The sequence below is a fragment of the Poecilia reticulata genome, chromosome 1, assembly GCF_904066995.2.
Source record: "Poecilia reticulata chromosome 1, P_reticulata-male-v2, whole genome shotgun sequence".
Lineage (NCBI taxonomy): Eukaryota > Metazoa > Chordata > Actinopteri > Cyprinodontiformes > Poeciliidae > Poecilia > Poecilia reticulata.
The window spans coordinates 28,339,798-28,367,220 of NC_088830.1; the positions used below are offsets into that span (position 1 = coordinate 28,339,798).

At 38.9% G+C, this 27,423-nt stretch overlaps 1 protein-coding gene across 16 annotated transcripts in view; it reads right to left on the reverse strand.

The window, feature by feature from the left end:
• tenm3 (teneurin transmembrane protein 3) overlaps nucleotides 1-27,423 on the reverse strand; it is a 588,369-nt gene that overhangs the window by 16,702 nt on the left and 544,244 nt on the right. For 13 of the 16 annotated variants that reach the window (XM_081610716.1, XM_081610715.1, XM_081610730.1 and 10 more), the window contains 16 exons: nucleotides 25,258-25,329; nucleotides 23,830-24,007; nucleotides 23,445-23,465; nucleotides 16,285-16,409; nucleotides 16,047-16,154; nucleotides 12,708-12,862; nucleotides 12,017-12,118; nucleotides 11,623-11,796; nucleotides 10,839-10,898; nucleotides 10,578-10,740; nucleotides 9,129-9,267; nucleotides 8,901-9,006; nucleotides 8,634-8,776; nucleotides 5,005-5,183; nucleotides 1,373-1,477; nucleotides 1,101-1,231 (listed from right to left, as the gene is read on the reverse strand). In XM_081610716.1, coding sequence (XP_081466842.1) covers nucleotides 1,101-1,231; nucleotides 1,373-1,477; nucleotides 5,005-5,183; nucleotides 8,634-8,776; nucleotides 8,901-9,006; nucleotides 9,129-9,267; nucleotides 10,578-10,740; nucleotides 10,839-10,898; nucleotides 11,623-11,796; nucleotides 12,017-12,118; nucleotides 12,708-12,862; nucleotides 16,047-16,154; nucleotides 16,285-16,409; nucleotides 23,445-23,465; nucleotides 23,830-24,007; nucleotides 25,258-25,329 — 1,961 coding nt within the window. The remainder of the gene's footprint in view (nucleotides 1-1,100; nucleotides 1,232-1,372; nucleotides 1,478-5,004; nucleotides 5,184-8,633; nucleotides 8,777-8,900; nucleotides 9,007-9,128; nucleotides 9,268-10,577; nucleotides 10,741-10,838; nucleotides 10,899-11,622; nucleotides 11,797-12,016; nucleotides 12,119-12,707; nucleotides 12,863-16,046; nucleotides 16,155-16,284; nucleotides 16,410-23,444; nucleotides 23,466-23,829; nucleotides 24,008-25,257; nucleotides 25,330-27,423) is intronic. The other 3 variants (XM_081610747.1, XM_081610739.1, XM_081610725.1) reach the window with 1 other exon arrangement.

The following is a 27,423-nucleotide window of genomic DNA, read 5'->3' on the forward strand; positions in this document are numbered from 1 at the left end:
GTAATTCCACCAAAAACTGGACGACAAAAATCTTCAGTCTGGTGTTTTGGTCACAACTGGCTCTTTTTTTTTTGAAGAACAATTTTGTTCACAGAGACTTTATAATTAATTTTGTTTTTCTGTTGTTTTGTTTATTTATTTTGGATATTTAAAATGTCTTCCACTTTGAGAATTTGTTCTTATGCCGTTATATCATTACCATTACATTACTTGAAAATGGTTTCAAATCAGCAATATTATCGTTTATTGCAATAAGTTCTGGGGCAATTTATCGTCCAGCATAATTTCATCAACTCACTCACTCACTCACTCACTCACTCACTCACTCACTCACTCACTCACTCACTCACTCACTCACTCACTCACTCACTCACTCATTCATTCATTCATTCATTCATTCTTAGGTTACATAAAAACAACCTGTTGAGAAAATTGTGCAGCAGCAGATTCAAGTTTTGTCTCATAATTGTGTAAAAATAAAAAACAACGGGCTGCACAGTGGTGCAGTTGGTAGAGCTGGGTTCGATTCCCGGCCCCGGTCTTTCTGCATGGAGTTTGCATGTTCTCCCTGTGCATGCGTGGGTTTTCTCCGGGTACTCCGGTTTCCTCCCACAGTCCAAAAACATGACTGTCAGGTTAATTGGTCTGTCTAAATTGTCCCTAGGTGTGAGTGTGTGTGTGCATGGTTGTGTGTCCTGTGTGTCTCTGTGTTGCCCTGCGACAGACTGGCGACCTGACCAGGGTGACCCCGCCTCTCGCCCGGTACGCTAGCTGGAGATGGGCACCAGCACCCCTCCCGACTCCATTAGGGGACAAGGGTGTAAGAAAATGGATGGATGGATAAAAAACAACGGCATGGAGTGAAAACTGTAAACAGGAAACGTCCCGCCACCAGTTTGGCAGTATTTTGAGATACTCAAAACAAAAACGACTCCATAATTATCAATATCGACTAATATGAAACGCTTACATTGTGATATGTTTTTCAGCCATGTCGTGACTTATAATCCAGAAAACAAAATAGGGTGATAGGCGATCAGCCTTTGTTAAAGAGATTGTGGTCGATCGCTGTCCATCATCTGTAGCTGAAGAGCACTCACCCTCAGCTTTCTCCCAAACACAATGACTTTTCCTCGGGTCTGCTCCTTCCTAAACCTCCACTCGACTAAGTTCTGGCCGTTCTCTCCTGGCAGGGACATGTTACGCCGGGCGATCGTAGGGTTAGCAGCTCCTAAAGAGACATTACAAGACATCTGGGGTTTACAAACACTACAACATGCAGACCGGTGAAGGCTTTGAGAAAGAGGGACAAGTATTTGCTTCATCAATGCACAAAGTTAGCTACAGGATATGGTAAATAATTTAAACCTACCTGCCAGTATGTGTGGCTCTGTCTGATAGTGTGTGTCCATCCCATTAGCATAGATGACCCTGAGTGAATGGTCGTTACCCACTTGGTAGCTGTTACGAAGCTGGTCTGTATGACACAAGTACAAGCAGGAGATGCGGTTATCAATACACCGTTACACTGCAGCATTCAAAGGATTTACTGAAGAACATATCAATTGTGAGCTGAAATGAGGATAAAGGGAGGAAAACGAAAGGCAAGGAGGGAAAGAGCAGCTAGAAGACAGCAGAGAGACAAAGTAAGGTGAGAAACAATTCATCTCTGGGCGAAGTGTTTGAACCTACTAATGGAGCAGAGAGAAGGTTTAACATCCTTCAGCCTTTTTCAATTATGTTCCTCTCAGCCTCCCACAGGACTAATGGCTGCTTGTGCAAGCAGGACACAGAGTGGCTGACGGCACTCTTTTATCTTTGACTAAATATACACCCTGCTAGATCTATGCAACAATACAGCAAACAGAATTAAATAACTTGATTAAACAGAGGTCTGGCTAACCGTTGCATTTGGCCTTTTCACTCTCACTGTTTTTCAGCTCCCACATCATTCACTTACTATTGATTTTTCTGTGACACCCGTGATTTTCGGTTTCATTTAATTAATATTGTAACATTTTGGCTTGGCAACAGTGTATTTTAATTCTCACACTAAAATAAATGTATACTGACAAGAATGCAGCCTGGTTTTTATGACTCAATGAAAGTCATAAGGGAAGTGGAGAAGTCTAAACAGTAAATCTTTACATCTAGCTATCAAGGAGTTTTATTCTGGGAATCTTATCCTCTGGGATTTTTCTTTCTTATAAAATTTTTTCAACATTAAAGTTACGAATAGTTCCAAATTCAGGTTAATTTGTCTCAAAACCTCTAGTTGCCTGTTGGAAAGCTGAAAATAAAAAGAGACTTAATTTTTCAACATTGGAGTGTAAGCACATATCCACATAAACTCTGCAGAAAGAAAGAAAGAAAGAAAGAAAGAAAGAAAGAAAGAAAGAAAGAAAGAAAGAAAGAAAGAAAGAAAGAAAGAAAGAAAGAAAGAAAGAAAGAAAGAAAGAAAGAAAGAGAGAAAAAATTATGGAAAATCCTACACATAACCAAAACTATAAACAAGAAACTGAGAGATTTCCACCAAAAAAGACTGAAAGCTGAAATTGAACCAAAACTGCTTTGGTCCAGTTTTGTTGTAGGGGTGTGAACACTTTTACAACCAGATTAGTGCAGCGTAACATATAAATGTCACATTTCATGGGAAAAAAGGTTCTGAAGTGACTTATTGTCTGATTTTTTTGCACCATTTCATGTTTACACTGCATGCATTACTGTGATTTCTTTCTGGTTTATTCTTTTTTTCTTCAAGTTTTCTTAATTTCCAATAACAGCCTGCACATTTTAAAGGCATATTCAGATGCATCTACTGAACAAAAGCTAAAAAGAAAGACAGACAAAATTACAAAAAGAAAAACTCTGGAAGACCTTCAGAAGCCCCACTTTAGAAAGCTTGGAAAACTATTGATCCAGACAACTTGAAATTATCACGAGACAGTCGATCAAAAAGTCTGAGGCGGTTTTGCACAACACTTTACTCTCGCCAATTTTTTTCTTTGGAAATCATTTTATCGAATGACACAAAATAAAATATATTTTCTGCTTCAACATTTCTCGTGTTTTGTGTGTGATGTAACGCCGGTGCAACTTCGTGTCGGATGAGCTTCAGAGTTCTAACTTTAACATGTCATGAGAAATACCTGAATACGTTTCTATCTCCAAGTTCTACAACGTACGTTGATGAAAATATAAAAAAATATAATTTTTTTTGGTAATTTAGTTCATTAAAATGGATAATTTTGCATTAAGTATCTTGCAGAATGTGAAATGACATTAGGTGGGGTAGGGTTATATTTTTATTATCTCAGTCATTTCCCAGCACATTATCACACATGGTGATCCAGTAGAAACAACAGTTTACTGTAAATGTCTGCAAATGACCTTTTAACCTCTTGCTTCCACATATTCTGCTTTCTCAAGCAGTTAACCGCATCATTAATATGACTAAGTACAGCAGCTAAATTAGCTTGTTTACCGTCGCTGGCCTGCACCTGGACCTAATGGGATGCCTCCTACCTACGCATGTAGATGAGATGGCAGGAAAAACACGAATAAATGTAAGTGAACTGATGAAAGCAATGCTTTAGTTGTCCAGGACTTTGAGTTAATCAGGATAGGAGGAAGGGACTCTCAACAGAGACGTCACTATCGCAGTGCTACATTCACACAGAAAACTTATATTGTATCGATGCTCATAATGCATTAACTTCAAGATTACAATACACAAGCAGAACAATTTAAAGACATCGAGGAAGAAACTGTTCTGAATCCACTAGACTGAAGCAGGATTCATCGATCTGCAGCATCAAATTTCACACTCAAATTTAAACCTCTGAGGTAAATGGAAAGCAATGTTCGTCCAGATTTTACATAAACATCACCGCTAAAACATAATTTTCCAGTATTTATCTGACGAAGAACGACAACATTGCTGAAATGCACCAGTGTGAATGTTTTCTTTCGCTGCTCTCAAATAAAAATTTATGAGAATGGATTTTACTCTGGTTTACAGAAGCTTTGAATCAAAGTACGAATGAAGCAACATCCCAAATTCAGTCACCGTCAGAAAAAAAATGATCACAGAAAACAACACAACCTATTTTCCCATCTGTGACGTAATACTTGTGTGTCTCTCAGTAACTGCAGCTTGTCTTACTTCTCTGATTCTTCAACAGTCATTTAGTGAGTTTTTAATACCACCAGCTTACAGTGACTTACAGACGTATTTGCAGCCCTTAGATTTCTTCATGTTAAATCACATTACAACCACAAACTTCTGTGTATTTTATTTTGCCTGATGGACCAACACAAAGCAGAAAATGAATGCAAAGTGGAAGCAAAAGAATATTTTTCAGAGGCTTTTACAGTTTAAAAAATCTGAAAAGTGTGACGTACATTTATATTCATCTCAACCAGATTCCTTCCAGGACCGACATGTATTTAGCTCCGTACATCGAGCCTGTTTACAGGCATAGAGCCTGTTACAAGTTACAAGCTTGTAATGGCAGAGGCATTACAAAAACCAGATAGTTCTCCAAAACTCTTTGAAAAGAAGAGATTGAACCTGGTCAGGCAAGCTGCCAAGACACTGAAAGCAACAATAAAACAGGAGTAAGAACCTGCAACAGAAAAAGTACTGGTACTAATTTAGATGTGGAAACAAGAACTGTAACAGAACAACATCTTTTGCTATAATCCCAATAAATCTAACTGAAGTTTGTGTTTGCCACAGGTATGAATACTTTAGCAAGCCACTGTAATTTCATATTTTGTACAATATAAAATTCTGGCAGATGGATTTGTGAACAGTCACAGATTTTATTCCTTTTAATTTTGCAGCAGGAAAAACATTGGGAAAGGTGATAAAATTTAAAAATGAAGCTACATTTCTTTGGATCTGACTTACTTTTATTTTTCATAATGATGATAATCATTAGCCTGACCTTTCCTTATAGCTGAGCTTCAGACTCAGCCTCATGCATGCCAGCACCTTACCTTGCACCAAAGTGTAAAAGGAGTCTATAGACGATAAGTTTGTTGTTATGGAAACATCCTCATCCCTCCCTGATGTCTCTATGTCCACTGCGATGGCTCCTGAAGACATGTCGCCGTGGAGATTGGTGACCACGCCGGTGGGGAAGGTCACATTAGTCAGACGACCCTCGCTGTCATAGCTACCAGGACAGAATGCAGGAGAAGGAGAAAGGAGACATTAGATGTCATTACTGTAATGGATCCTGCCGATACAGAGAAAATGACCTGAATATGCATACAGGCAGCAAGTTCTCACACTCATTAAGATGTGTAAAACGCCCTAAAATAGGTTAATCATTTGTCACAGCAACATCACATTAGCATAAACATTTCAGCAAGATTCAGTTTTGGTACATTTTACAGTAATAAAGAGGAAATATTTTCAACTAAATCTCTTCTTGGCACATCCAAGATTTCCTATACAATGAATGTAATTGAAGCATGTTTAAACTGATATTTTATCATTACCTTTATCAGACTGTGTACGAACCTTTAATTAGTAACTCATGACATCAATCAAACAATCAAATTTTATTTGTATAGCACATTTCAGCAGCAAGGCATTTCAAAGTGCTTTACATAATTAAAAAAGAGTTAAAGACAAAGCTAATTTTTTTTAAAGAAAAAGAAAAAAGGTTAAAGATAAAAACATTAAAACCCGCACCCCTTATAGGACTTCAGTTAAATGTCTCAGACCTCAGAGTTTTAGTTAAAACGCCATTTAACAAGGATTCTCACACCCCTAGATAGATTCATTTAACTGGGACGTTTTCCGGGGGGGCTTTAAATAGACAGTGTGAAAGAGAAATAAAAAGAAGTTAATAACTAGATGAAAAGTAAAGATAAAAACATTAAAAACAAAAAAGATAAAAACATTAAAACCCTCAGAGTTTTAGTTAGAACGCCATCTAACAAGGGTACTCACACCTCAGAGTTTTAGTTAAAACGACATGACTTCTGTTTACTAGGAGTATAACTATAACATGGCCTATAAGCCTCTTTTCATTCCTCACAACAGGAATGAAAGGAGAACATGGCATTCCTGTAAGGAAGAGATATATTACACTCTATCAATCAGGAAATAGCTACAAGAAAATATTTACTCACTGACATCTGCACATATCTACATATACTCACTGCTCTAGTAAGTTCAAACTGAGAGAAGCAAGACTGAGGTCTCAATTTATCTTGTCAGCACACGTCTTCATCACACAGTGATGGTAAAAATTGCAGAAAAGAGTGCTATGTTTGGGTTACCAAGTCACCATAACAACAATCCATAATCCACCCACTCACTCACTCACTCACTCACTCACTCACTCACTCACTCACTCACTCACTCACTCACTCACTCACTCACTCACTCACTCACTCACTCACTCACTCACTCACTCACTCACTCACTCACTCACTCACTCACTCACTCACTCACTCACTCACTCACTCACTCACAAACAAACATAAAAGTCCAGTGTTTGCTCATCTATTTGAGTTCCTTAAATGAAACTAAGATTAATATTCTTTGCAGCAAACAATCCAGGAAGTATTTGGTCTTAAACAGAATAAATGAGTGGAAAAGCAAAGGCGACGTTCACACAGCAACTCTTGATGCTCAGCTCCACATTTTTGCTGAAATCCACTTTTTTGTTTTGCTCATTCATACTACTAATTAAATATGATCAGAGTCAAACTTCACGAAGGACCTGCATGAAGAAGAAGAAGGGAGGCGTCACACAGAAGCTCCTCGTTTAACGAAGTAATAATGGATGCCGTCTATGGATTGTTTTCAAATCGTTGAGCAAGAGAAGCCGATATTATCGTCTCAAGATAATAGCAATAACCTTTTGTGGAGCATTGACTGTGACGTCTGTAGAGATGTCTGTTTGGACGCATAGACACAAAACATTATCAGAGTTTTCATAATTATAATTTTCAGCCATTGTTGACATCCAGATTTACCGTGTCTGGCGTCTCCTGGTGAACAATTATGGCAAGTCACACAACAAAGACATAAAATCTGGATAAAATCCAACATGGCTGTTCAGACTGGACACGTATCAGATTCAGTATCACATATGGAAGTGGAGCAATCCGGATATTTTTTTGGGTGAAAAGATCGGAATTGGGCCGTTCAGACAGATTCGAAAGCATCACAAACTCTTTCAAGTACCAGGAGACCTTAGAATAAAATCTGGTGTCCTCTGGCCGTTAACTGAAGGCTTGTCATTATTGTTTTTTACAAAAGGATAATGATCTAAACACATCTTCACATCAACACCAGAAATGATTCTAAAACTGACATAAAATCAACTTTCCTCCTTGGCCATTTGGCGAACTGAGTGCTGTCCTATTGGCAAACACGTTCATTTCAGCCAAGTGAATGAATTAATCAATACTTACACTGTTATTATCAGTCTTGCCAACTTTCATATCCCGTCAACAGTGCAGTCACAGTCTGCGCTCTAGACTTTCTTTTGCCCTCAATCTTCCATCTGCCCGATTAAAGCTGAATGAAAAACTTCTCATATGTTACCGCTGCCCCCTCATCCTGGATCCCCCTACAGCAAGACTGATTTCCACCAGTTTCTGAAGACTTTAAGTGCTTTTGATGCTATTCATCGTCTCATTTGGTTTATCTCATCAGTTTCGGTCTTATTTGTGTGAACACGTCCCTCTTGAAACTGAGACTGAGTGTTTCAAAGAAGCTAACCTGCATCGGTAAAAGCAGAAGAAAACAGAAGAAAATGCGCCAATGGTGACTTTGTTAACACTGTGCATGACTGAATGCACACTAAATAAAGGCTAGACTTTTCAGTGGGAGGCTATACAATGAAAGATGATTTATTCATTTGACCCAGAGGAGCTGGAAGGGCACTGTAGCAAACACACAGGTGTGTGTTACGTGTCTTAGTGGGAACACTTCCATCCGCCACCTCAAACCAGATCAAACCACAGCACAGCTCTTAACTGTGGCCTGAGGCAAGAATGGAGAAAAGACCAAATCACAAACAAAAGCAATGATGAAGAGCAATGCATTTGTTCATGCAGCCAAGCACCAATCTAACAAAAACCTGAAGCACTTTTATATGTTTAGAGAAGATTTATTTATATTTGAATGAGGGAAAATCTGTTTGATGAAGTCCTAGATTGTGTAAAAGAGCACTTAAATAAAGTAAGATTGTTTGTCCCTGCCGAAACCAGAAGATGTGGACTGATGGTGAATGACAACACATAATGTTCGGACATAATCCAGAACGCTGCTGCTTACTTTTTCAGTAAAACCAGGAAGATGGAGAACATCACCCAGTTCTAAAGTCCTTCACTGGCTCCCTGTAGCTCAGAGGACAGGATTTAGTTTATGACTTTTTTGTGTTTTTATGATGTCAAGCCTTGTTGCTGAAATGCACTATATAAACAAACATGACTTGATTACAACAGAGGACCACCTGCGTCAAGTGAAGTGGACATATCCTCTTCCCTAATGACCGAGGCATCAACAATGCAATTATTCTGGAGCCTTACTTCCATCCCCACATAGCTTTACAGATTACATTCATGCATTTAAATGTGACAGTCAGTAGGTGGCTTACTCATAGAATGTAGTCCAGCCAATTTGGATGCTCTTGGTAGCCAGCAAGCCACTGTTGCCATGGTAAGTAAACAAAACCAGCTCCTGGCCCTGAGCAGTGAGAGACTTTAGTCCTCCATTGGTCCCGATTGTCAGCCAGATGACCTGTACATTAAAAGATAAAATAAAATACAACCAGAAAGTCAGATGGTTGCCAGGAATCCTGAACAATCTGTGACTCATGGCCATCCTCATAGAATGCAAATGTGCAAAAATGTGAACATCTCACCTGATTATCAGGAGCCACCACACGTACAGGCATCCTGTTGGTGTCTCTACGGACACGGAGCGTGTTCCCGCTGCTGTCTGTCACTGCGGTAACATCCTCCTCGTTGCTGAGAGGACAGGAAAGCAGAAAATGAGAACGAACTGAACTACGCTTCAAAAAAATGCACTGTTACAGTTTTATGGTTTAAAAAAAAAGAGGGGAAAAAACAGTAAAAAATGTCAAACCAACCTGTAGCTGAAATTGTATTTGAAGTCTCCAGTGATCAGAGACATGGTGAACTGGTGAGTCCCATTCGAATCAAACACATAAAGTTCTTGTGAGGCTGGAGAAGCCACTTCATAGGAGCTGGGACCTGAAGCCAAAGAGCCTGCAGATGGGTTAGACAGATGAAGAGACTCTGATTGGAGAGAGACTCATTTTTATTCTCCAGCTCTTGACTTTGCCTTATTAAGCTAATGTACAGCGATTACAGCAGCCATTTGACAAACACTGTGATTACTGACCACGTTTGGAGATGCTTTGTACTGGTCAGTCTGATTGGACATTCATGAGTTCTGACCGGATTTCCAGTGAGAATTGATATCTATTGTTGGGAGTGATGCTAAGATGGAAAATAATGCATGGACTGCAACTTACTAATGTTACTACTTTAAATGAGAAGCAGTAGGAACCATTTTGGCCTCTATATTAAATGCTTTGTTATGTTCCCTCTAACTTTTTTATTTTTTTCAGCTGGCATTTTGACAAGGAGCTCCTGTGTTTATTTCCCCCAACCTCCAGGGCCTAATCTGGCTTTGCTGCAAAGAACTTCCAGCAAAAAAATACATAAAAAATAGAAAAGAAAAAAAAAGTAAAAAGAGAAAAAGAAAAAAAGAAAACAGAATCCTCCTCTCTCCACTTTTCACTGCCACTCCATGTTTGTTCAAGTAAGGAGATTGAATCCAGCAGAAGATTCAATCTGATCTGTTGGCACCAAAACCTTCATTGACATGCATGGAATAGCAAAGAGTTGAACTGTGTTAAACTGAACAGTTTTAATTAAAACCACCTGTGATTCCTTTTAATATAATTAGAAATATGTGAATACACGAAATGCAATAAAGATAGAAGTAGATGGAAGCACAGGAGTGATTAGTACAGGTGAAATCCTTGTAGAAGAAGATAAAAACACTAATAATAAAACCTACATGATTGTTGCTCTGGGCTAAATACTTGAGTGGGAGATTTTTTAAAACACTTGAAAACAATTCTTGTTTACTAAATGTTATTAATTCATAGCAGAAAACCAGCTGCATTTAATGTTTCAACTCCAAAAGATGACTGTGTCTGAAATCCTTTAGGTGGCACTGTGACCTCTACTTTTTGGGGTTTAGACATTTTTCTTTCTGAATTAAGGGGTAATTAAATATAAACTATTTCATCCTTACTGTGACAATCAGAAAACACGCTAGATGATTTTCCTTGGAGGAATCTCCCTAAAAATAGACCGAGAAGCATGAATATGTGTGTTAACCGGATGAAAAGTGTGATTTTATCAGCTCACAGGCGCCCCCTGCTGGTTTTGCAGCCAGTCCTGAATATTTCAGAGTTCAGTGGGATCTTTCACAGATCCCTCAGCAGAAATGCAGCATTTATGTGTGGAGGCCTAAAAATAGCTCCATCTATAAATGTTCGTACCGGTGCGTGGCTGGTTGCGTCTTATTGCCCGGATCCGAATGTTTCCCAGATCAGCCACGTACAGAGTCCCATCCGGCGACACCACCAGAGACGAAGGACCGCTAAGCCTGGCGTCTTTAGCGTAGCCGTCTCCTGTCTGATAGCAGTCACAGTTGGCGTCGTTCTGCAAAAACAAACAGGAAGAAACCATCATTCCATGTAACATATATAAATATCTTGATGGATGTGAAGGAGCAAAACGTTGCTGTAACTCTGCAGTACCTTGCAGTCACAGTCAGATAGTGCACCAGCCAGATGGGTAATTTCTCCATCGGTGGACACCTAGGAGTACAGCAGAGGATGTATAGCTATGAGAAATATGAAATAAAACAGCAGCCTGGCATTTTGACAGAAAACGAAGGAACAAACTAGAGGTATCAGTTGCAAGTATTGGATATTAGCAGAGAAACTGATAAATAATAAGAAATAATATTGATTCAGGGCTCTTGGTCACTGAATTATTTCGGCCAGTATTTTAGAAAAGTGGCAATTTGAGAGTAAATCAGTTACATGTTTATTCTAACAATCTACCAGAGAGCGTAAGAACGTATCAGTCACAACACATTTTCTAACTTAAAATCATGTTTCTTAAGATAATCAAATATGGAGGCACAGTTCATGTGGTTCTTATGTTCAGTTTTTTCATTCATCTATTGAGGTAAATTTTTGTGCTGTATGGCTTTTTATTCCTTTTAAATGTGTAACCTGATCTGTTTCTTCAGATAAATAAATGTTTTTTATTTATTTTGATGATGGAAGGATCTTGCCACCTTGTCTGAGTTGCACTGTGATTTATTGTATTTATACTGATTGTGCTCTGAGGGACTACAGATGAAAACTAGCCTTTATGGCTAACTCTGGCATATTATGTGATGTGCATTGTCCCTTTTGAAACAAATAAACAGCAACATTCAACAGTATATGCTGCAATACATATTCCTGACGTAACCTGGAAACATCACTAAATGTGAGCGAGTGAATGTGCCGTAAAAATGCGTCGGGTTACTTGTCGAATGCGGTGCATCTTCTTCTCATCTGTCTCTGCGATGTAGAGGATGCCGCTGTAGGACAGAGCGATGGCGGTCGCTCCCTCCAGCATGGTCTGCACCGCTCTCTTCCCCATGGTGTATTCTATACCAGGCACCTGGCAGTGCATGGGACGGCCAGCCACTATACGGACCTGAACACACGCACACACACGCGCACACAGGATATTGTTTTCTAACTCAACTTTGTTTTAAACATCTCCAAATCTTCCTGCCTACGGTGCTGAATGCAAAATTACTTCACACTTCACATAAAATCCCACTAAAATCCAGTGAAGTTTGAAGTAGTAACGTGAAAAAACGTGAAGAAGCAGAATCGTATCAACATTTTTGAAGTGCAGATGTGAAACGTACCTGTCTGTTTTCAGTGATCTGAAGAACAACGTTGTTGTCCAGGACGTAGATGGAGTTATCCATGGGGTTGATGGCGAGATCTGTGGGCCATTCCAATCGAACCTGAACAGAAGAGTGGCAGCTTCGTTTTCCTTGGATCATCAACCATGACCTGCACATTAAATATGTGAAACCTTCATTCCAGCTGCAGCTCTAACTCCTATGCTCTCCCTCTGCGATATAGACCTGAATTCTGTCACACAAATAAAAAGAAAAGCAAACAGCCAAATACGAGAAGCAGCAGCTTAATGTGTGCGAGAGTGGAGCTGTTTCTTTACTTGTCTCCTATCTGTTATATGCAATATCACACACTGTCAATCTGAAAATAAGGTGTAATAATAGTGTACTATTTCTGACTCTCACACTCCCAACTATGTTCAGCTTTAGTCTGTAAGTAAATACATTCAGACAACAAAGAGTTTCGCTGGGGACGAGGAGTAGAAAGAAAAACAGAACAGAAATGATTTCACCCAACAAAACTTCTTCTCTCATTAATACATTCAAGCTTATCTTGTGTTTTCTCTGCTTCGCTGCATTCAGACCCACCAATCACAACCAACAGGGGTTTACACTGGCTCCAAGCCTTCACTTTAAAAACAGCAGTGTGCTACAGTTGCACTGTGGCTGTGTTAGAAATGCTCTGTATGTTAACCTGTCTTATGTGCATGCTGGTATCGCAGGTCAAAGGTCGTGCAGAGGTGAGGTCATTGCTGCCCAGCACTGTGGAAATGATTCCGTTACGATCCACTTTCCTGATCATCGTTCCGTCCACAAAGTAGATGAGTCCGTTCTTATCGGCTGCAATCCCTGGAGAGCAGAGACAGATTCACAGGACCACAGGAGAAAGTTTGGATATCACACGTAATAATTTATCAACCTTTTAAACAATAAATTATTAAGATTTTACTTAAAATTGGTAGTACAGACACTGACCAATGACAGCAAAGATGGGGTGGAAAATGTAAATGGTTTTTATTTTAGGAGATTTACAAATAAAGAGGAAAAAAGTAAAAGCTACTAAATACATTTAAAAAATGAAAGTACAAATACAAATTAAGTACAACGCAAGAAAACAAAAATAGTTCTTCTCTGCTACACTGCCTGCAAAAACACATCATCTTATTTTCTGTTTAGTTTCTATTGCAAATGTCTTAGTCCACTCAAAAAAAGACAAAACCAACTTACAAGTAACTTCTCAACAAGAAACAGGAGATTGTTTTAAGTCTGTAGCTTCTTAAGTTGATGAAAAAATACTAGATGCACCAGAAGATTATTTCATTTATAACAAGAAATTTTTCCCATGAGTGAAATTATCTGCCAGTGGATATAAATACTTTTAAAAATCAATATTAAGGAATTATTAACTTAAAACATACTCCTATTTCTTGCTGAAGTTATTTTTATCTTATTTTGAGTGTACCAAGATATTTGCTTTAGAAACTAGACAAAAAATACGTGGCCAGATTTTGTGTTTTTTCAGTGTGGAGATATAAAATGAACCTTTGAGATGAACAAAACGTGATCAAATTCCACGTGAATCATGTAGGAAGGCTGCTTTTTCCCAGATAAGAACATTTTTATACAACATCCACTGCACTATGTGTAGTGCAAACCTACTGCACTATTTAAATTACACAGATTTGTGAAATGTAAATTCTGAAAAACCTGCACTTGATGTTGGACATGGTGTCGTAAACATGTCATACTGACATTCTAAAATATTCATCCTTTCACAGTGACAGAGCTCAATAAGCTCCATAAGTGTCCTCGGATGTTGAAGGCATCCCTGTATGAACTGCTGAGTTTGGTGAAAGAATCACAGCGCTGATATTTTTAAATTACCACCTTGTCTGTCTGGACAGATCCACACAGAGCGTCAGAGCCTAGTCCTGTAAATGATATACTGACCCACTTGATATTCTGTTCCCCTCAAGCACGAAAAGCATTCATAATTCTCCCAGGACAGATGTGGCTCCAGAGTGAAAAACTGCCACCACATGCAAAACTGCAGCACCGATCAGGAAGGAGCTTAGCTGTGAAATCTGTCTGCACATCCAGCTTGTGTCACCAGGGTTCAGTTTCAGCTGCTTACTGCTGCCTTCAAAGGACAACAGTAATCTAACAAGAACACAGGTAAAGCTAATGAAATGTGTCAGTTTAAACCTTAACTTTCCACGGCCATTCGAGACTTCCCCACTTCCTGCACCTCACACTCTTATTGTTTGTCTCTACAGCATGATGGAACGTTGCCAAGCAGCAGGAGATACAATCCTGATTAAAATTTTAGGTAGATGGAAATCATTCGCATTTCATGCTGCTAGATTTTTTTCCATGGTGTGAAATTGATGTCTGTTATTGCCGTTCATCCCTGAATATGTTCATTGCTATTCAATAGGAGATCAGGGGAACATGCAGTTGGCATTGTTTGCTTTGATAGTGTTTTTGTAAGACAGTAGTTGTGAAATGTCTTGTTTTCAGCCATCAGATGAGAGTCCTCAGTCCGGAGGGAGACACACTCCATATAGCCAGCAGCAGTTTGACGCCCCTACGCAACCTGAATGTTCATTGTTCCTGGGGGATCCCAGGATGAGCTGCACAATGTTTATCATCAGAGGGGAAATAAAAGGTAATCTTTCAGTCTTCCTTATTTGACCCTTTTGTGAAAAGTCCAAATGGGTGAATTTGTGGCATGGGAGGAGATGTTTTATAGTTTTTAAGGCCTTCTTTTGTAACTGTTATTGGGCTGCAGGCAGGTTCAGTAGAGTCTATATACTGTAGAACCTATAGGTTCAGGATCTACCTGTGCCTTTACAGAGTAGCTGTTGGATGCTGTAGCTCAGTGTGGTATTTTGTGTTATTATAGGCACAAAGTGTCATTTAATACCACAGTCAACTAATCTTGTAACATTCAATTGTTATAAAAATGCTGTATATATATCAAACCTAAAAGAAATTTGACTTCACAATTTGATGCCTTGAGATTGGGCCTCTGAAGCTCCTGCTCTTTCCGACACTCTGCATTCAAGGAATCATCATAACAGCAATTCCCCCATTATGCCGCTTACAATCATTCTTAGGACGGTTGGACTTGGAGGTAGATCGTATGCGCTCAGCAGATGCACAGTTCCATATGGTGTTTGGTAACTACTGCTGCCGCTAGTCTGGGGGAGCGGAGTGGGAAGTGGCAGGAGAGGGGTGCTCTATGAGACAGAAACTCGGCTAGAGATTGAAGCTCCAAGGAAAATGAGTAAATAAGTGGCACTTTACATTTAGGCAACGCTGAACGGTTGCCATGGGTTATTCAAGGTTTCCTCAAACATGCATGAAAGACTCAAAGCAACACTCCAGGTATGTCTTTGATGAGGGAGCATAAAGCTCAACAAAGTCGACGACACATAAAACAGAGAAAGATAAGCAGATGGTCCAGGGATGAAATTTTATGTTTGTGTGGTTTCCCCATAGAGGATAAACTGGTCATTTTAGTATCAAGCATCAATAATCCTGAGGTGAGCGAAGCATCTGAACAGAGTACAATGAAACTAAGTATTGTAATCATTACTGGAGCATTTGAGTCATAGTTGTACTTGTTCTGTAACACTGGCAAACGTGTTCATGTGAGCCGTGAAAAGTTTTTTTGTTGACGTCCACAAATTAACAGCAGCTCAGATTAACTGCACTGAAGGCAACGTAAGCACACCATTTTACTTTAGGCATCTGGCGTCCCTTATCATTCAAATACAATGCAAATAGTTTAATGGTGGACAAAGAGTCATTAAGTACATCCAGCTCAATTAGTGCAACACTACACAAATCAAATCAGTGTGAAGACCAATCCTACACACAGAGGAAAGAGAAACCATCAGGTCTGAGTTCAGGGTGTGACTTAAACATGAATCTAAACAAACGCCTTTTCATGTGTGCTGCAAACTAGATTTAGAAATATATGCAACAGGTTACAGGTGTGTGTATGCTTGTGTTTGTGTGTGTGTACCTTTTGGTCCCAGTAGCTGTGCCTCTGTAGCTTTTCTCCCATCACCACATCGGGCCTCATCGAAAGGAGGACACTGCTCACCTGTGCCAGCCACGACTTCTCCATTACCTGAACACACACACACATACACACACTGAATTTGCTGCAGGGTTTTTCCAAACACGGAATATCAGACAATAATGGAGAAGGATGCTTTCATTTCTCCCAACACAGGGCTTTTCCTGTGGCTTGTGCTTACTGTTGAGGTCCCGGGCGCCGCTAAGCATCTTGGGACGGTAAATTCTCCTGGAGTTGGTGTCGGACACATACAGCTGTCCGGTTACTGGGTCAGTGGCCATGAAGTAGCGGTGAGCAGGGTTGTTGCTGTGGAGGACAGTGACAGACAAACAAGCACAGAATGAGGAACAAACATATCAAACTTCTTTATTTTTAAGAGTTTGTTGTGCTAATGGCCTTTTTTTAGCCGTAGTAAGGGTGAAATGTTTTGTCAATATTCTGAGATATTATTGTGATGATGATGAAAAGTTGGTAATTATTCTAATGCTGTATGTCTGTTATTTACAATTATTAATTATTATAATTAGAATTATTATTATTATTATAATTCGTAGATGATTTTGTCTTGATATGAGTTAGTTTTCTAACCATTTTGTCTATATAATTTATTTGTTGACTCTTTAGCCCAGTACATTAAATAGGAACATGGATATTATTACATGGTTTTAATTACAAAATTTTGATGATTACTGATTCAGTAAGTGATACATTTCATTAAACTGAATTGAATAAATTAAAAGTGTTCACTTCTTCCTACAGAAAAGTGGCGGTAAACAAATTATTTTGTTCTTGGTTACGTTTCCTCTGTCCTACTGACTCCTTGCTTTCTTGTTTTTATAAACCTGTTTGAAATAAATACATCAAAAATAAAAGTTATCTCAAACCAACTTTAGGTGACTGAATGCCACAGCAGTCATAGTCCCACAAACACAACGACTGATCTTGAAATAATGCGTAAAAAGCTGCTTTAGGACACCAATCGCATGAAGAAGTGTGATTTGTTTCACTAAACTGCACACAGTAACTACATTTAATCATATTTTCAAATCAATTGATGCTCTAAATAAAAATAAAAATAAAAAACATGGAGAAAATTGTAAAATTAATCATCTCAACAACACAGATGAGTTCAGGGAGTTTTAAACATCATTAGTAGAAATTTATCAATTAATGATAAATTGAACATTCTTATCACGATAAGAATGACGATAAATGATAAATTACCACCACTAATCAGTAGCTTGACAGGAAGCAGGGCAGAACGAGATGCCATGCAGTGAAAGGCTCAGGGTCAATCACTGACCCCACATGGAGTCCAGATGAATATTATAAGTGACTTTTTACGCAACACATCCTGCTGCTTTCAAGAATCTACTTTATTGGTGTCCCCCGGCCACATGAAACACAATTTTGTTTCGCTGTATACTTTTCAAAAATACAAGAGATGATAACACATTACTTGGTGCTTGTTTCTGGTTAGAAGTAATAACGATGGAATCACTTTGCTTTTAGAAAACACACACCTCCACAGATCTACCGCGGCTGAGACTGCAGCTAAATGAGAGCTGGAGATCTTAACAAGCTGTTGAATCTGGCTGATGGCCACAACAACAGAGCTGACCGCTCCAACAATATAAAATCTGAAGCAATTCCAAGCAAAATGGACTATTGTAAAACAACATCTAGGCAGACCAAAGCGGACGTGGAAACATCAAGCCAGAAAACTCCGAGCAATACGTCTGGAAAATGGGAAATGCACAGCAAAAGAAAATCACAAATGGGCAGAAACAGGAGTGTTTGTCAAGGTTCCAGTGGGCTAAAGGGAAACTGTAATGGATTGTGGATGATTGGCTGAAAGTGGGGCCCAGTGAGGAAATCCAAATCTCTATTGGCTAAGAATAAGATGCTGGACCATTTGTCTGGTGCCATCCCAGTGAAACATGCAAAAATGACAGCCTGAAGAAAACGAGTAAATCTCTACAGTGTAGGGATGAAGTTAGCTTTGGTGGAGAAGGCAAAGAGGTTAAAACCGTTCTATAGGACACACAGATTAACTGAATGAGATAGCCAGCATCTCTAGGCCTGTCACAATAAATCAATTATATAGTAATTTCCAATTGTATTATTTTCTTGTTTCTCCCTCTTTGTACCAGAAACTGGATGACTGAAGGTTCACTCTGGCGCTTTGGTCTCAACTAGCCCTTGTTTGTTTACAGAGACGTCCCAATTAATTTTATTTGTTGTGTCTGTTGTTTAGTTTATTTATTTTGGATATTTAAAAAGTCTTTCAGTTAAATGTTCATTAGAATTTAAAGCTTATTGATCTTTGAGAGTGAGTTCTTGCATTATTACGCCATCGCCAGAAACCGTTGAAAATGGTTTCAAAACAACAATATTATCGGTCATTGCAATAACTTCTGGCACAATTTATTGTCCAGCAAAATTAGTTATTGTGAGAGGTCCAAGCATCTCATCTAAAGTGTAAGTGTAATGTGGAAAAAGCCCGGGCTCATCGGGTTCTTCTGGAGATCTCTTCTCGTTAAACTGGAGTTTCTCTGCTCTACTGTTGCCACACGCTTTTAAACAACTGGGATTCTATTCTAACATTAACTTCATTAATTTATCACTAGGACTGGATCACAATGGTTGTAACTGAATATTGATCTGATTATATTTTTCTGCAGAGTGCCTGGAGATCCCATTTGTCGAAAATTAGCTTGACAAAAATGGAGTGATTCAACAGTTGAATTTAATTAGAGTTCATCCCTGAAAGAATTTAAACAAAAAAAATAAAAAATGAAAGCCAGATGCGGCAAAGCTCTAGTTGTGATGTTTACATACAATGTGGTGTGGAGCGATTGCATCAGTTTTTCCTTCACTTGATCTAAAAATGAAGCGCCAGTGATTACAAGAATGTCATCCAATGTTTTTGAGGCTTGTTTTACAAAGCACCAATGTTAAGCTGCTAAATAAAACAGCTTTGTCTCCAATTTAATTTTTATAAAGTGGCAGGATCATGAGCTAAACACTGGTGGAGAAGGTCTGGCAGAGATGACGGAGGTATGCATTTCTGCCAGCTCTTTAAATTCCCCAACACTTTTAAAAGACAGAGTGCTATGGTTAAAAATAGCTTTGTCTTTGATTTAATGAGCGCTATCACTTTTCTGTAACACAGTTTGAGGAGGCCTGCTGCACTGTCATGTAAAGGCTGTGTGTGTGTTTTGGCCTCTGGCCTTGAATCCCAGTGGTCAGTAACAATCAGCAGATGATGACAGGGTGTTAATTAGGACAGCTAAAAATAAACAGGCAGGTTTAAAACAACTGAGGAACAACACGAGGCTTTATGTGGACCGAATCTTCCCATTAGGAAACAATTTAAAGCTGAAAACAACACAATCTATTACCGTATTTTCCGCACTAAAAGGCGCACCTTCAATGAATGGCCTATTTTAAAACTTTGTTCATATATAAGGTGCATAGAATAGACGCTTCAGTTTGGGTTGCCGATTTGTTCCGTCCTCTATTATTACACATCTACATTTGTAAAGAAGTGGTCCCCGAATGCTTTATATAGTGGGCTGCCCCAGTCATTGTTTCACTCACGGTGTTGTGATATTGTGCCCAAATGCTTTCGGGGTAACACAGACCAACCGACACGCTGCCACCGCAGACTCTCTCTCCCCCGGCTTTAAATGTATAGGGGCTGGTCCCTTGGTAACCCTAGTCGAAGCACCCCGGATGAACATCTAAAGCCACTTTGTTGACATAAAGAATGTCAACAAAACAGTCCGACTCGGGTCGGTGAGGAGAGCCTTCTGTGGCTGGGCCGGGGCGTGGCCGGACGATGGTCACCCTTCTCCGTTCGCGCACGGCATGTTGGTGGAGAACGTGGTGCCAAATGACCTGCAGACGACCTGATTATCAGGTTGGTAGGTAGATAGGTCAGTCTAACTTTATTAACAAACCAGCGTTCTGACAATGACAACTATCCCAGCATGCACCGCGCACTTCTTCTTCTATGGGAGAAAATTAAGTCGGCGGCTGCTTGCCGTAGTTGCTAGACCTGTTGTGGCCCAATATATAAGGCGCACAGGATTATAAAGCGTACTGTCGGCTTTTGAGGAAATTGAAGGTTTTTAGGTGCGCCTTATAGTACGGAAAATACGGTACTTAAAAAAAAGAAAAAAACTGAGATAGAAACCAAGCTACCAGCACTGGGCAAGAAGACTCAATTAAACATAAAAAAAAGTGTGTTTAGATACGTATCAGAGTTCAAAAGAAGGCAGAGGATATATTTTTATCTATCTACAAGTCACATCTGTGAATGGAAAGCAATGACATGTTGACAACTTCAGCTCCAAGTTTTATATTTGATTACTTCACCTTCGACGCGCCTCTTCCACTTCATATTCCAACATGTCAACAGAACAGCATGTTTCTCAGGATAAAGAATGAAATTTCTCTTTAAAAGATTTCTCACAACCTGGATCTATTTGGAGCTGAAAGAGGATGCTGACATGTGGAAAGCACTCTATTACCCAAACATGTCAGGGCTCAGTAAAACACTGAAGGGGAAATGGAGGCAAGGACTGAAGCAAAGGAAAGTCAAAGACACAAAAATAAGAAAGGAAAAGAAAGGAAGAAGGCACAGATGGAGTGTGAAAAGGGGCAAAGGGTGCAGAGCAAATGAGTCATGTTAGGAGACACTGAAAGAATGGGGCTTGGAAAAATGAGTAAAGGAAAACAAGAAGGATAAAGCACAAGAAGACAGAGTATCCAAGACGGCAGGAAGTAAAACAACAGAATAACAGAACAAAGGCTGAAAGTTGCCACATATCTATTCCAAAGCAAAACTTGACCTGAAACACGACACAGACGGGACGTGAAACTGAATCCACCGACTTTTAGAGGAACAACAAAAGCCAAACGTATATTTTGGTGAAGACGACGTAAACATCATCTTCAGCAGTGGATTCTCACCATACAGCAAAAGACAGGACTGACAACCATTGGCATAAATGTCTTTTCTTTTTCAAAGTCCAGAGTTTCCAGTTACTGAAATAAAAAGTTTCTCATCAAATCCATCCCATCTAGATTGCCTATTCAATTCAGTTTATGTACATTGTCCCAATTTACAACAAATGTCCAAAAGGAGTCATTACATTTTAATCACATACATTTCAGTTATTCTTACAGCAATATTCTTTATTCTTTATTCAGATTAGACAGTTTCTATCTAATGAAACCCAGCAGATTTCATCAAGTCGTTGCCTTGCAGCGTTCGCTCCATTTGGACAAGAACGTAGCAACACTAGACACTCACTCATATTGTGTCATTGACTTTACAGCAATCTCTCAAACCGGCCATGCATGTAGCGACAGTGGAGAGGAAAAGCTTCCCTTTAACAGGAAGAATTCTCCAGCAGAACCAGAACCTGGCTCAGCAGAACCAGAACCTGGCTCAGTACAAGTTTCCGTCTGCCTACAACCAACTGGAGGTTTCAGAATAACTAAATAAATACTGCAGGTCAGAAACTCCAACATGTACATTTTGTCCTTGGGCCTAATTTCACATATGGCCATGTTGTAATTTTCATATAACCTGTTAGGATAAAATTCTACATGCAAAACCTGAATAGTTCCTCCAATTTTGCCTTGGAAAATTAAACATTACCCAATTAGAAACATAAATAAATACAGCAATTATAAATTAAACTAATAAAAAAAGAGTTTTACACATCACATATCAGCTTGCTTTAATCTCTGATTACATGACATACCGATTGTACGGGTTGTGATGTTCATGGTGTTAAAATTTTTGACATGTTTCAAAAGAAAAAAAGAAAAAAGCAGCAGCAGCCTGATGTAGCAGGTGATCAAACGGCGTTTGCTCCATTATCAGTTTCTGTGAAAGGCGCTTCTGGAACATTATTCACTATACAGCTGTGTCTTCATGGGGATTTTCACTGTCAGCCATTGAAACTCAAGGTGGATGTGTGATAGTGTGGCAGCGATGTAACGGTTTGTACCCAACCAGATTTTATTCTTTAAATCATACAGACTCCAGCTGTGCACCTTACAGCTCAACCCTTTCATCTGGTTTTACTTTTTTAAAGCATTGCGGCGAATGACCGAAGCAACGAGATCTCTCTGTTTAGATTCTGTCTACATTTACTTTAAATATGCCACAAATTATGATGCCTTAAAAATACACAGAGATAGAAGTATTTTAAAGCACATACAAGTGTCCCAACATTAAATATTTTATAAACCGATAATCATTTTCCATTCTTAGTCATTTAAGTCTCATTGACTTAAATGTGTGGGTTAAGGATCAAGTCCACTGAAAAAAAGAATTATGACTTTAATTTCAGATTCCTGACTATTGGTATCAGAAGATTTAAGTCAGAACAGTGAGGGAAAAAAAGTCACAATCCTGAAAAAATATTCAGTATTATTCAATATTCTGAGACCAAAAGTCAGAATTCTGAAAAAAAAAAAAAAAAAAATCAGAATTCTGAGATTAAATTCCGAATTCTGAAGTTTATCTCAGAATTCTGAATTTAATCTTCTGAGACCAAAAGTCAGAATTCTGAAAAAAAAATTCAGAATCCCGAGATAAAAGTCAGAATTCTGAGATTCAGTTCAGTTCTAATAATTATCACTTTAGTCCCAGAATTCTGACTTTCATCTTAGGATTCCGAAAAAAAGTCAGAATTCTGAAATAAAATTCAGAATTCTGAGAAAAAGTCAGAATTATCCTTCCTAATCCTCTTCCATATAAAAGAGTATCGTCTTTTACTTTTTTATTCTCTTGCATTTTTATTCTTTTACTTGTGCACCATCTACTACAGGCCATCTACATAATGTGAATGCTCCTAAGACTTATTTGATTAAAGAGGACAAAGCACAGAGGAGAAACAAGGAGACCAGTTACAAACAAAGCCTTTTGCCAAACCACCAACTTCTCTCCTTGCGGGATCTCCTTGCTAAGAGCTGAAACTAAAGCGATGCTTTGCTGTTCATCTGAGCTGACAAGCAGTCGATGGGGCTTGATTTTGTGTGAAAACAGGTCAAGACAAGAGGAAGAAAGGGAGTGACAGCGAAGGAGAAAGGAATCAGGAAAAAAGCAAGATGACAGCATCTTATTTCAAGGCTCCTTCTCATAGTCCTGACAAAGTCAATTACATGTTTGTTTTATTCTGCTGAGTAAAATGTGGCCATTGCAGACAAATGTAAGCCAAAAAATGGACAGAGAAGAATCTGATATTTAAAATGAGCTGACAGCACAGTAAAAAAAAAAAAAAAAAAAAATGGGTGAAAAGATTTATCCCCTCTTACCTATGCCTGAAATCTTTGTTTCTTTAACACAGTGCAAGCAAGGGCAAGGAAACACAGAAGAGACATGAGTTAGTCGACAGCTTGATTGATTGACTTACAAGAGAAATCAGTGAGAAACAGACGACACAACAGACTGAAATCATGCTTCACAGAAATCATTAGAAGAAAGATTTCAGATGAATGTTAGGGTCTGAGATCTAAGAAACAAACAACACAAAGCGTGAGCATGGATCATCTGAACCGTACAAACATGGATGAAGCTGTGGATTTGGAAGCGTTTGACTTTAAACTACTGCAGTTGGAGCTTTCTTTGTAGGATGCTGAGGTGGAGTTTGCCCTGTTTTAAGGAGTTGGGAAGAACCAGAGATCCTCCCTCCGTTGTTACCTGAGCTCCATGACGCTGCTAACGTTCCCAGAGGGGAAGATCCTCCTGATGTAGTTGAAGTCCCCGACAAAAATGCTGCCATCCGCTCCGCAAGCGAGGGCCAGAGGCGCCAGCAGCTTGTTGCCCTCCGCCTGGCCGTTACAGCTGGGGCAGGAGATGCTGCGTCGCCGACCATTTCCTGAGATTCACAGTCAGTTTTAGTCAGTGAGATATTTAGTTTTACCAGACAAATCATTCAAGTCATCAACAAATACGGTTCTGTTAATTTTTTTGTGTGCTTTTTTTGTTTATTTGAGTTTAATTAATCCTTGATTTATCTTATCAACTAACAATTAAATGATAAGCGGCTATTTTCTTATGTCACGATGGCCGGCCGTCTTTCCATAGTATGGTAACGTTGCTTTGTCGTGCAGCACTTCGGCTAAATGAGCGCTGCTGAGCTGAAACGTAAGGAGCTTGTCGAATGATTACACTTGAAAACAGAACCGAATAAAATGCAATTTACATCCCACACCAGACTTTGTTTGCACCATTTCTCTTTTCCACCTAGGGCCACCATGTTGATTCCTGTATCAACTGGCTCCATGCAAAAATGACCTGCGGCGGCCTCTTCTGGATGGAGGCCAAACTACTACACTAAAAGAACGATATTAGTTCAACCGATTGGAACTAATTTTAACATAATAAACCATTAAGCAACAATTAACCGTGAGTAGATTAATTGTTTGCATCTCTAATTTAAATATTCCAGAGCATCAAACTTTTTAATGTAAGATAAAAGCCCTGATATTGTAATTATGAAAATAAATTTGCTTAATAGAAACACCCCAATTTAGAGAAAATTCTCGCTTTTTTGATAGAAAGTTTTTACACTTGGAAGAGGTGATTTTTTTTGGCTGTATCAAAATTTAGCAAAACTGCAATGGAAGAACTTTCATCGCATCTCATAAGTCAAAGTCAACAACCGGATGCTACTGCTGGTGGAAAAGACAAGACGACAGGAAGTGGCAAGAGGATCATGGCGCAGCAGGTCGCAGTTATAGTGCGTTGTGATTAGAAGTGAATCTTCCTTTGTGTTTTGTTTTCACGGCATGATTTATTACTTTTTGAGGGATTATTGTAATCTATTCCCTGCTGCCAGACAAGTTTTCTTTAATTATCTCAGAGGTCAAACAGTGAAATGACCTCTGAGTTTTCAAAAAATGTAGTTTATCACAGTTAACTCAGGATTTCACAAATATTCAGCTTTCACTTAAACGAAAGCCTCGTTTGAAAACTGCTTTTTGTGTTCACTTCGGTTATCTTGGCCATATTAAGATTTACCTGCTGATGTGAAACATTAAATTGTAAAGAAAAAAAACATAAGAAACCTTAAAGGAGGATGATACTTTTTCACAATGTTAAGATGTTAAAATAATCTACACTTACCCATAATGCTGCTGATGACAGCGGGCTGCTGGGAGATAAAGACATTCTCGCCATTGCCCTTATACAGTATACCTAGAAAAGATAAAAAATAGAGATCATTTTAAGATTTGATGAGAACAAGAAGAGCTGCAGATGTAAAATAAAAGCTGATTGACATTAGGCTCCGTCTTTCCACTGGTATCAAGAAACTTGGTGCATTTAGCCGTATAATTATATCTGAATATTTTGCAGTGCCTTCTTAAAACAACAGAGGAACTTGGACAGATGAAGCATGTGCAGATGTCGAGCCACCTGGCCCTTTGCCCCTTTATGAAGAAAGCCTCCATCTGTAGGTCTTCAATCTTATGCTTACTGCATGCTTGCCAAGATTTGCTCCATTCGAGTTTAATGATATTTTGCAGTGAATAAATACAGAAATAAATTGACGCGGAGGCTGTCAGTAATTAAATGTTACTTGATGATCTTTCTGTCCTTTCTGAGCTCCTACTTCACACACACACTCTGCTCATTCTGCCAACGGCAACTTTGGTGTCAACGAACAAGTTGACACTCAAGGCCTTTTCACAAAAACCGCATTAGTTTGTTCTGGTACGCACATATACAGCGCCTGTCAGGAGTTTACATACAGTCGCCCTGAGAATGGATTCCATGTTGGCTCTGAGCTTTTAATCAAGTATTTCAGCTGTTTTTCTTCCAGGGTGAAATTATAAAATGTAAAACTGAAATGGATTTTATAAACATGAACTGGGTGCAAATGTTTAAATGTACAAATTGCAGACAAATCACATGCTTTATGTACTCATGGAATTAATTATGGCGATATATTAGACCGATGTTTCTATTAGACAGTCCCTACAAGATTTCACAATTGTTTTTGTGACTTTTTGCAATCAAAATCGCCGACTTTGTGGTGATGCTTCAGAAATATTTGCAAGGAATTTTGTGATTTTTTAATCTAATGAATTCATTTATCTAATTAAATCCCTTGCAAAAGCTACATGCAGAAGGAGACAGGTTGGACACGCAAACAGGCTTGTTCTTAAAAGTACTTAGTTCATTTTTTGTTGATATCAATCACAAACATTAAATAAATCTGAAACAGCAGAGAAGTAAGAAATACTGCCACCTTCAAAAACCCAATGTTTTTGACCATCTTTGCAGAAAATCTGCAGTAAACTCACAAATAATGCGCTGTTGCAAAACGCATTTAAAAATGCAGGGATCTGTTGAATTTCCACAATCGTAGAATCACGACAAGCTGTAGGAAATGATCAGAACTGGCAGAGCTGCTTCATGAATTGTTGTTTAATAAGTCCATCCATCTAAAACTAATTCCAAAAACCTAATATTAAGATGGTTGATCAATTTTAAAACCAGCTTTGATGTGATTTTGAGATCATCGTCTTCTTTGAACTGTGTCAAAGTTTTCTCATCTCACCCAAACGGTGGAGGGAAATTGGCCAGCCTGTTTAGGAACAAACCTGGAACCACAAGTTGTTATAAGGCTGTCATAAACTCCAGAATTCAACAATACATTTCTAATCTAAAATAGACACCCAAAAACTGAACTAAAACATGTAGATGCCCACATTCACAACCCAGAAGCCTTTGGGAGAAAATGTTTACGGTCACATTAGGCAAAGAATTAGACGCAAGATCATGGTGTCAAACTATGAACCACGGTGGTGTTGCCATCATGCTGAGGGTTTGGTTTTATACTGGCGCATTGCATACAGTGGATAGATTAGGAGGACTACTTCCAAGTTGTTCAACTTTTTCTCAAATCAACAGCTGCAGGTCAAATCTGGGTGCTTGGTGTTCCACCAAGGCAATAATCACACAAGCACCCAGAAACCAGCTTTTGGATGGAAAAAACAAGTTCATATTAAGCTACTGGAATTCTCAACAACACTGGGAATGTAATGACCAAGTCTGGAAAAAAGTAAATAACTGACTTCTACCGTTTCTGCCAAGCGGAATATTTATGTAGTGACAGAACTTTGCCTGGCATTTGTTGTCGACTAAAAAAGTGTGTCGTTTTTCTGCAACGTTCTAAGGCTGGTATTTGGACATATTGGAGTCAGATGTTGTATAATCTTTCCAGTGTGGTAAAGTGGCTGCTCATCATTAAAAAAGCCAAAGATGAATACAGATTAGTGCCAAAGA